An 11205-nucleotide genomic window follows, 5' to 3' on the forward strand; every position below is an offset into this window, starting at 1 on the left:
CGCATAAAGCAAGGTCTTTAGCTGAGAGAATATGAGAGGAGAAGGTGTGAAGGGGCTTGACAAGAGAAGAGGTCTGGGATAGTGTTTGTTGGGACTGAGATAGGGAATCAACAAGGGAGGAATAGCAGCTAGGTGGTTCAGTGGATAGAGAACCAGACCTAGAGATGGGAGGTCCTGGGTTCATATCTGACCTCAGCTACTTCCTAGCTGTGTGACCCTGGGCAAGTTACTTGACTTCATTTACCTAGTCCTTACCACTCTTTTGCCTTGGAACCAATACTTAGCATTGATTCTGTTAAGGATTAAATTTTTGGTAGGAGTTTGACAAAGGTGAGGAGAGCAGTTTGATATAACACAAAAACACTTAGTTTATTTGGGAGGAAGTTCAGATAGGAAATAGAAAGGAAGAAGCTGAGATTATTCCTCTAATATCTTATTACTATATCTAAAATCTTAATCCTAACTAAAATTTCTAAAAAAACCTGTTCTGTCTTCAAGGGCAGGTTCTTCTGCCTGAGCCAGGCTCAGGCCTAATTTCTCTATCTAAATGATATTTGCTAACTAGCTACCTAACTACCTAAGCTAATTAATAAACATTAATCACCTACACTCTCCTTAAATCTGGTTTTCTATCCCAATTGTCAAAAGTAAACTGTCAGTTCCTCTTGACTGAGAGAGACTGACATAGACCTCCTGCTCTCTAGGAAACCAGAGAAAAAAAAGCCCCTTCTCTTAACTGTCTCTATCTTATATACTTTTCTTGTCTCCTAGGTAATGGAATCTTCAACTCTCTGCTAACTCTTACTTAGAAAATCTGTCTGTTACTACCTCTTAAAGAGACAGAGGAAGAGATTAAAAAAAAAAAAACTCCCTTTAACAATTCTAAGACAGAAGGTATGGGTTAAAAAACCAACCAAACAAGGAAGGAATGAAAAGCCTGCCTTGCTGCATATTAATACCCAGTTAGCACAATTGTGAGACTTCCTCCACTTGCATTCAGCAACTTGTAAGAGCAGAGGAAGAGGATGATAGGAGTAATCTAAGACTCAAGTATGGCAAATGGAGTAGTGATAGGGCAAGAGGACTCAATAATAAAGGATGACATAGTGTTAAAATGACCGACTACTGAGCTGAAGTTGGAGGGAAGGAAGTGAAGTCAGAGTTGGGATAATTGGTTCAGAAAGCACTGAAGAGTACATCGAGATTTTTCGCAGAATTTGGCTAAGAAAATAGAGCTATGGGACAGTTGCTAGTGAGGACAGTAGGACCTAATGAGGTGGGCTTTTTTTTTCCTGGATGGGGTACATTTGAACATGTTTTAGGCAACAGGAAAGGAGTTAGATATGGAAAGACTGAAGATTACAGAAAGAAGGATGATTGTGGAGGCAACATGTTGGAGACAGCAGAAGAACATGAGATCTGTTTGAGATACTATTTGTTAAATGGGGTGTCTCTCTGTGAAGGGGAGGGGAGAGAGTATATGGGATACTATGGTGATATAGAAAGAAAACATGAATAAAAACATATTTTAAAAGAAGAAGAGCATAGGATAGTAGAGGAGCTTATTATGTCAAAGAGAAGGGCTGCTTCATCAGAAATTGGAGTAAAGAAGGACGTTGCCTAAGGATTTTGAAATAAGAAGGAGAGAAGAGGAAGCCCACAGAGAATGGTCTTGATCTGAGGTGAGGTCCTTGGCTAAGAGGATGGATGAAAATGGTGCCCTGGGAGGCTTGAGGAGAAAAGAGATGTTTTTATTAGAGACTGTGCAGAATGGGCTAGAGAGTCAATTAGGGAGAAGTAAGAGGATTGCTTTACTATAAGGAAGGCTGAATTGAAATTAAACAAAACCGTAAAGAACTGCACACTTAATGGGGATCTAGGTGGTTCAGTGGGTGGTTCGGTGGTTAGAGAGCCAGGTCTGGAAACAAGAGGTCTTGGGTTCAAATCTGCCTTTAGACACTTCCTAGCTGTGTGACCTTGGGCAAGTCACTTAACCACACTTGCCTAACCTTTACCAGGCTTCTATCTTGGAACTGATACTCAATATCAATTCCAAGACAGGAGGTAAGAGTTTAAAAAAAAATTGCAAACTTTTTAACAACTGTATTTCAAGAATGCTCCAAATCACTAATATAATAAAAACCAAAATAACCCTGAGGTTTCACCTCACACCAAGCAAATTGGCAAAGATTTCAAAAGATGACAACTGCTGATGGTTGTGGAAAGGCAGGTATACTAATGTCTCATTGGTGGAGTTTTGAATTGATATAAACATTCTGGAAAGCAATTTGAAATCATGCAAAAAAAGTGACTAAAATGTCACTACTCTTTAACCCAGAGTTGAGTCTTCCTTAGTCTTCCTGTGGTAGGTTCCAGACATCAAAATATTTATAGCAACACTTTTTTGTGGTAGCAAAAAACTGGAACAAAGTAGATGCCTATCAATTACATAATGGGTGTAGTAGAACGTATCAATAATTACTGTGCTATAAGAAATGATGAACATTGTGAATGCAGAGAACCACAGAAAGATTTGTATCAACTGGTGGGGAGTTAAGTAAGCAGAGTCAGGAAAGCACCATCTGCAATGACTGTAACAATGTAAATGGAAACAACAATAGCAAGTCCAGATAAGATGAATGTTGTGATATTATAGAGAATAAATTGAGTACAAAGAAGACATCTAAGTCACTTCCCCTTAATTCTCCTCATTTGCAGAGGTGGCGATCCATGATCATTCAGTCAACAAACATTTATAAGGCACTTACTATGGGCCAGGCACTGTGCTAAACACTAGGGCTACATGGAAAGGAAAATACAATCCCAGTCCTCAAGGAGCTCCAGATATACAAGATATAACAATGTAAATGGGAAATAATCCCAAAAGGAAGGGGAGAGGCAGAGAAAGGTCTCTTGAAGGAGGTGATATTTGAGGGGAGTCTTGAAGGAAGCTAAGAAGTGGGGATGAAGAAGAAAATTCTAGGCATAGGGGGCATGCAGTAAAAGGCATGGACCTGGGAGCAGCTAGGTGGCTCAGTGGATAAGAGCACCAGGCCTGGAGGGAAGACCTGAGTTTGAATCTGGTCTCAGACATTCCCTAGATGTAAGACCCTGGACAAGTCATTTAACTCCAATTGCCTAGTCCTGTGTTGTTGAACCGATGGCATGTGTGTTGGAGGATGCTGGAGGATGCCAAAGAATGCTGCTCTTCTCCCCCTTTCCACATGCTCTTGAGAACATTTCTTTTTTCCTTAATTTTTTAAAAATTTAGAATATTTTCCCATGGTTACATGATTCATGTTTTTCCCCTCTCCCCCACACACCCTCTTCCCCATAGCTGACACACAATCCCACTGGGTTTTACATATATCATTGATCTTGAGGTCATTTCTCACATCACTCATCCCTCTGCCCAGCACTTCCTCCCTCCCCCATTTTGGGTAAGGTGGCAGAGTGGGGCTCACATGTAGCATTGAGGGTTGTAGCTTGGGCACTCAGTCTCTAAAAGGTTCACCATCCCTGCCCTAGTCTTAACCACTCTTTTGCCTTGCAACTGACTTTGTGTCTATTCTAAGACCAACAGTAACAGTTTAAAAAAAACAACAAAAATCTTTCCTGGTTCCTCAATGTTCATCAAGGCTTTTCTACTAGGTGGCATGCCTCCCAAATTGAGATACACTCACATTTTTTTTTTGGAGTAAGACTCAAAGGGGAAAAAAATAACCTGAAAGTGATACTAAATTTCTCAAAGTGGAATTTATTCACCTATATAACTGTGTTTGGAAATACTCTGTGTGAGACAGAATTGGGACTACCCTTGATATTCTTCAATGATGATAACTGATCAGGGCAGCTAGGTAGTACAGTGGATAGAGTGCTGGACTTGGGGTAAGGAAGATCTCAATACAAACCCAACTTCAGACACTTACTAGCTATATGACTTTGGGCAAATCACTTAACCTCTGTTTGCCTCAGTTTCCTCAACTATGAAATGGGGATAATAATAGCACCTCCTTCCTAAGGTTGTTGTGAGGATCAAATGAGATTATTTTTGTAAAGTGCTAAGTATAATAGTGTCTGACACATAGAAGGAGCTGTATAGATGTTAACTGTTGTAATTCTACCTCCACTGTGGAGATCTAGGCCACCTCTCTGAACTTCTTCAACTCCCTTCCTCAAAGGTTCATAGGGAGTGCAGCTGGGTGGCTCAGTGGATTGAGAGCCAGGCCCAGAGACAAGAGGTCCTGGGTTCAAATCTGGCCTCAGACACTTCCTAGCTGTGTGACCTTGGACAAGTCACTTAACCCCCATTGCCTGGCCCTAATTGCTCTTCTGCCTTAGAATCAATACACAGTATTGATTCTAAGACGGGAAGGTCAGGGTTTAAAAAAAAAAAAAAAAAAAAAAAAGGTTTATAGGCTTAGAGTTGGAAGAGACCTCAAAGACCAGGTAGCCCAAACTTCTCGTTTTAGAGATGAGGAGATTCAGGCTCAGAGAGGCTGAATAAGTAACTTGACCAGGGTTTAAAGGCTCTAGATCTGGGATTTGAACTCAGGTACTCTGACTCCAAATCTAGCATTCTTTACACATCGCCACAGTGCCTTCTTAGCTCAGTCATTCTGTGTCTTAATACACAGGCTCTTCTTTTGTTCTCAGAACTGCCTTGGAGTAGGAGATTCTCCTCTTTCCTAGGCTATTGCGTCTACTATCCACATACTTGTTTTTAATCTCTTCCCTACTGCTATCTCTTTCCATGAAGCTTAAAATTATAATTGGCTATCTCCATCCTAAAAAAATGCCCTTTGGGCCTCAGATACTTCCTAGCTTTGTGACCCTAGACAAGTTATTAAACCCCATTTGCCTAGCTCTTGCCCTTCTGTCTTAGAGCTGCTACAAAGACAGAAAATAAGATTTTAAAAATACCTTTTCTTCAACTCTACAACCCTCTGGAACATCCCTCTCTTTCCTTTTATCATCAAGCTTCTAGCAGTCATTTATTTATACTCACTGCCTCATCTTTTGCCTGCCTGGCCAATTAATCCTCAGCTCCATCACTCAACTTAAGTTTCACTCTTAAAAGTCATCAGTGATCTCTTTATTATTAACTTTTCCTGGTTTTCATTTTTCTTGATCTTTTTGCAGCATTTAACATTGATGGCCATTCCCTCTCCTGGATATTCTCTCTTCTCGACTTGTTTTACTGACCTCTTAGGGTTCTCTATTCTCCCTCTCTGGTTTCTTTTCTTTTTTCTTTTTTTTTCTAAACCCTTACCTTCCCTCTTGGAGTCAATACTGTGTATTGGCTCCAAGGCAGAAGAGTGGTAAAGGGCTAGGCAACGGGGGTCAAGTGACTTGCCCAGGGTCATACAGCTGGGAAGTGTCTGAGGCCAGATTTGAACCTAGGACCTCCCATTTGTAGGCTTGGCTCTCAATCCACTGAGCTACCCAGCTGCCCCCCTCTGGTTGCTTTTCTGTCCCTTTCACTGGCTCTTATTCTTTCTCTTGCCCCTAGACTTGAATGTCTCCTAGACTCTTCTCTCCTAGATTCCTCTCTTCTCCTGGGACTCTTCTCCTCTCCAAATTCTTTTTACTGCCTGTGGCTTCAATTACCCCTCAGTGCACATTTCTTCACCCACAAAATTCGTGTCTTACATATTCTTAACTAAGATGTTTTCACCTATGTTGACCTACACTTCAAACTCAGGTTGTCAAAAGGTGTACTCATCATTTCCCCTTTGAAATGTGTTGGAATCCTGCTTCTTGACACCTACTGATTATGTGATTTTGGACAAGTCAGTTAACCTCTTAAAGCCTCTGTTTCCTTTTCTCTAAAATGGAGATAATAGTATTTGTAATACTCATATTTTACAGTGTTGCTTCAAGTATCAAATGAGAAAATATTTGTGTGATACTTGGCCACCCTCTGAAACTGCAAGTATCCATTGTTTCCCCCATCATTGTCCTTTTTTTTTTCTTTTCTGAACCCATACCTATTATCTTAGAAATGGTACTAAATATTGGTTCCAAAGCAGAAGAATGTTAAGGGCTAGGAATTGGGGTTTAAGTGACTTGCCCAGGGTTGCACAGCTAGGAAGTGTCTGGGGCCAGATTTAAACCCAGGTTCTGCTTAGTTTTTCATTTGGCATCTAAGATAATTGTATCTACTAAGGTCTCTTACCATGTGTGTTGGGCTAACTTTCCTAAGGCCCTGTTCCATGTAGGCTAGGCTCACTTTTCTTTTAAAAGGTCTTTAAACTGCCTTTGGTTGGCTCTTAGGAATAAGACTTGGGCTGTTGACATAGCTTCCTCTTGCCTGAAAAAAAAATCCAGGGCACTAGGAATCAAGGCCTCCTTCCTGAAACTCTTCCCAAAAGAATAGAAGAACAGCATGACCAACACTGAGAAGCTGTGCTCGGCTTACTCAATGCCCTATTCTTGAAGAATACCCTTTCTCTGCTCTGAATGTCTTTCCTCTTATGGCTTAGAAAAACCTTCTGAGCTAGCAGCTGCCTAGACAGCCCTGGCCTACTATAGTACAAAAGAGATGATAAAATTTAACCTAGCAAATGTTATAATTTGTATCGTAATTGTAAAGAGCAACTACCATGGCCTTGACTGTTTCAGACTGCAGCAAAATACTTCTTTTTTCCTTAACTTCCTTAAATAAAAAAATAATTTTATAAACATAAACAAAAATCTTTTTTTCTCCCTTCTGCTTCCTCCCCAATAGAGAGAGAGAGAAAAAAAACAACAACCACCTTTATAACAAATCTGTATATTCAAGCCAAACAAATTTCCATGCTAGTCAATGTTTAAAAACTTTAAATTTCAGTGTGCAACCCGAGTTCAATATCTCCCTGCCAAAGGTAGGTTGCCTGCTTCATTATGAGTCCTCTAGAATCATAGTTTGTCATTGCATTGGTCAGAGTTCTTAAATTCTTCAAAATTGTTGATTTTTTCCCCCCAATGTTATTATTGTATAAATTGTCATCCTGGTTCCGTTCACTCCTGTAGCAGCACTCTTAAAAGGAATGTTGCACTTTGAGACACTTTCCCAATCTTCCTATGGAATCTCTTTGGACTACCAGGTGTCTGTGGGTTAGAACTGGTAGCATGTGAGCTGCCAGTTTGGTGTTGACCATTTGGTAGGGTTGTCAGAGCAACACACTAGTGACCTGTGGGAAGAGAAGCCATATGGCACTAGACTACATTCTTGGGTGCCTATTGAAATTGGCAAACTGACCTAGGTGTTGGCCAGGCAGCAATCACTATGAGGTGGTAGTGGAGAATTTTCTTTTGATTTGGCAGCTAACAGCATGCTCATTGTCTTTTTACTCCTTTTTCTCTGATGCTTTGAAAGTGGAGAATGGAAGAGTGCTTCCTTAAAGAGTTATTTATATGCTTATGAGAGAACCAGGTACAACATGTAAACCAAGAATTGAAGGGGTTGGTAGGGATTGAAAATAGACCTTTGTAGTAGTAACTAGCTCAGGAATTTTTAAGCTGCACCTTTCATTCTCTCTAGTCTAATAGTGGATTAACTCAGCTGTCTTAGACACAGGTTGGAACACTGGAGTGACTTGTTCATCACCAATCATCTGACATATCTCAGCAAATCTTGTGAGGATCTTGCAGAGAAAGAACACTGAGGCCCTGCAGTCCCAGAATTATGAATTGCCATGGCTATGTAGTTCCATAGACAGTACCTCACCACTATCGGTACTTTCTCTTACCCCTTCCCTCTCAATAAGTTCTTAGTGTATTTGTAGGAGAATGCTTCAGGATGGTTTGGGTAGATATTTTATTACTACTGTTCTGGTAGCTCTTTTGCTAAAGAGCTGAATCTACTGGCTGAGGTTAGGGGGAAGTACACCGATGGGGGCTTGTAAAATGCTAGTGTTTAAGGAGTATGCCAACCCATAGGGCTGCTCCTAAAACCAAGAGAATAATAGAAGAAAAGCTACTAAATGAAAAAACCAGAACTCCACAGAGTTTATCAGCAGGATAGTTTATATATCTCTAAGAAGGCAACATATAATACCATCAAAGTAAAGTGCAAATGCAATGATCTGGGACAATTATTATTTTTTAATATTTTATTTTTTAGAAAAATTTTCCATGGTTCCATGATTTATGTTTTTACTTTCCCCTTCATCCCCCCTTCACCCTCCCCACCATAGCTGACACACATTTCCACTGGTTTTAACATGTGTCATCAATCAAGAGTTATTTCCATATTATTGATAGTTGCATTGGTATGGTTGTTTCCAGTTTACATCCCCAATCATGTCTGCATCAACTCATGTGTTCAAAGGCAGTTGTTTTCCTTCTGTGTTTCCACTCCTGTAGTTCTTCCTCTGAATGTGGAGAGCATTCTTTTCCATAAATCCCTCAGAATTGTCCTGGGTCATTGCATTGCTGCTAGTACAGAAATCCATTACATTCAATTTTACCACAGTGTATCAGTCTCTGTGCACAATGTTCTTCTGGTTCTGCTGATCTGGGACAATTTTGAAGGACTTATGATGGGGAATGCTATATAACTCTAGAGGAAGAATTGTTGGAGTCAGATGGATGCTCATCAAATCATACTATCTTTCACCTCAGTGTATTTATGGTTTTGTTTTTGTACAAGTGTACACTTTACATCAATGACCAATATGGAGATGTGTTCACCATCTCTGAGTGAGGGGAGAGAAGGAAGGGAGAGGGATGGTTTAGATCTTATAATTTTGGAAAACATATAGTGGAAATTATTAGTGTATGTAATTGGAAAAATATCTTTGAATCAAAAATAAAAGGTAAAGTGCAGGCAAAGCTTAGAGACATGCAGGATTCTTGGCTGCATAAAAAGGCAGACAAAATTCAGTTTTATGCTGATAGTAACAACCCAAAATGTTTTTTTTTTGTTTTGTTTTCTGATATCCTAAAGGCTATTTATGAGTCAAAGAACTATGGTGCATCTCAAACTACTCAGCGATGATGAAGCCACACTTATCAGTGATAAGAACATGATCCTAGAGAGATGAATGGAACACTTCCATAGTGTTCTCAAAAATCACCATCAATCAGTGCTGAAGCAACTGACAATATATCTCAGATCCTTTTCTTGCTGAACTTCCAACTGAAGAAGGGGTTTTTAATGCCATTAAGCTCCTCTCATGGCAAAATACCTGGTGTGGACTTCATTTCAGCATATATTTATAAAGCGGGGGGGGGGGGAATGCACTGCTCATACAAAAGTTGACTGAAATCTTCTGGCAAGAGAAGCAAGAGGAGGTTATCCTCCAAGAAATCAAGGATGTCACCACTGTCCATTTCTATAAAGAAAAAGGAATTAGATTGTCCTGTGACAATCATGGGGGTCTCTCTTAGTCATTACCAGCAAGATTCTTGCCAGAATCCTCCTTAATAGGCTGGTCCTTCACATAGAAGATAATCATCTTCTCAAGAGCCAGTGTGGCTTCAGAAAGGGCTGAGGAATGGTTGATGTGATGTTTGCTGCCTGACAACTTCCGGAGAAATGCCAGGAGCAGAACAGAAGTCTGTTCACACCCCTCCTCTTCTTAGTAACATTATTGCTCATAGGAATAAATCCAAACTGATGATATCAGCAACATTCATTGATCTGACCAAGGCCATTGATGTGGTCAGTCACAAGGACTTGTGAAAGATCATGGCAAATTTGATTGCTCAGAGTTCATCAATATTGTATGCCAGTTCCATGAGGGTATGCTTACATGGGTTCTGGATAATGGATAATGATCTTTGTGAGTTTCCCAGTCACCAGTAGAGTGAAACAGGGTTGTGTCATGCTTCCACAATTTTTAGCATGACGTTTTTAGTGATGTCAGACACCTTCAATGGAAACAAAAATGGCATTAAGGTCAGCTGCTGCTTTGATTGTTGTTGTTCAGTCATGTCCAACTCTTTGTGTCCCCATTTAGAGTTTTCTTGGCAAAGATACTGGAGTGGTTTGCCATCTCCTTCTCCAGCTCATTTTAAAGATGAGGAAATGAGGCAAACAAGTTTAAGTGGCTTGCTCAGGGTCACACAGCTAGTGTCTGAGACCAGATTCAAACTCAGGAAGAGGAGCCTTCTCTCCAAACCTGATACTCTACCCACTGCTTCATCTTAGCTATATCAATGACTTTTGCTCATAGAGCAAAGCAATATTACAATAGCTCAAAAGAAATGTGAGGTACAAAAATTTAACGACATATCCATACAAATGTTAATATGGACTCTTTTTGCCCTATCTATGGTAGAGCCTTCCCAGCTTGTATTGGTCTGATCAGGTACCCTTGGACATTATGAACACTGACACCGACATAGTGATGTCATTTTGGTAATCTTTGAGTACGAAGGACAACAACCAGTAGCAGATACTTCCCTGGTGAGTGATTACTCAATTCAATAAATATTGAATATTTACTATATGCTATGTCTACCTACAAAGATAAAAATAAATAATTCCTACTCTCAGGGATCTTACATTCTATTTGGTTCCTAACCTTTCAGTCATCTTTGACTCCTTCTTTATCCTCTCCCTTCCCCACTCTATCCCATTGGTTTCTCCTTTTAGCCTCTCCTCTACAATATCTTTCATATTTGTCTCCATCTCTCAGTGCTATCACCCTGGTCTAGAGTCTCCTTTCCTCCCACCTAGGCTATTGTAATTGTCTTCTTACCCTGCCTTTAGTTTCTACTAAAAACCCATCTTTCCTGCACAAGCCACCAGACTTATCTTCATAAAGTCCATGTCCCTCCTCTTCTCAGTAACCTTACTGCCCATAGGAGGAAATCCACACTGATGATATTAGCATTCAAGGCCCTCCATGGCTTAGTTCCAAACTTCCTTTCCCCATTCAGACCATTACTTTGCACTCCCCATCTCCCCTTTATTTAACTTATGACCTATCTAGACTGGCCCACCCACCTCACCACTTTATGTGCCCCCAAGTTTTGCCATTTATATCTTTTGAGACTGCAATAACATACTCCTGGAAGCCCTCTCCATTCTCCAAGATCTAGGTCAGGATGCTGGAAACCTTTTCTGATGCTTAGATGGGAGCTGGTCTTGCTCAGAACTTCATTAAGATGCTATCCAGACTCTACCTCATTCTCCACTGAAGGCTGGATCTCATCTCTCCCTCCCCGGCCCATAGTAGGTACTGGGGGGGGGGGGGGATGAATGGAAGACTC

The 11205-nt window shown here is 40.5% G+C and overlaps 2 protein-coding genes across 2 annotated transcripts in view; one reads left to right on the forward strand and one right to left on the reverse strand.

Moving 5' to 3' along the window:
- The window catches only part of PODNL1 (podocan like 1), a 24788-nt gene extending 15345 nt beyond the window's left edge, over positions 1-9443 (reverse strand). Inside the window, exon 1 of the mRNA XM_044685098.1 lies at positions 9383-9443. Coding sequence (XP_044541033.1) covers positions 9383-9443 — 61 coding nt within the window. The remainder of the gene's footprint in view (positions 1-9382) is intronic.
- Positions 9444-9523: 80 nt separating this feature from the next.
- The window catches only part of DCAF15 (DDB1 and CUL4 associated factor 15), a 20061-nt gene continuing 18379 nt past the window's right edge, over positions 9524-11205 (forward strand). Inside the window, exon 1 of the mRNA XM_044685108.1 lies at positions 9524-9649. Within this exon, the coding sequence (XP_044541043.1) occupies positions 9524-9649 (126 nt within the window). The remainder of the gene's footprint in view (positions 9650-11205) is intronic.

Source organism: Gracilinanus agilis, chromosome 1 (genome assembly GCF_016433145.1).
Source record: "Gracilinanus agilis isolate LMUSP501 chromosome 1, AgileGrace, whole genome shotgun sequence".
NCBI lineage: Eukaryota > Metazoa > Chordata > Mammalia > Didelphimorphia > Didelphidae > Gracilinanus > Gracilinanus agilis.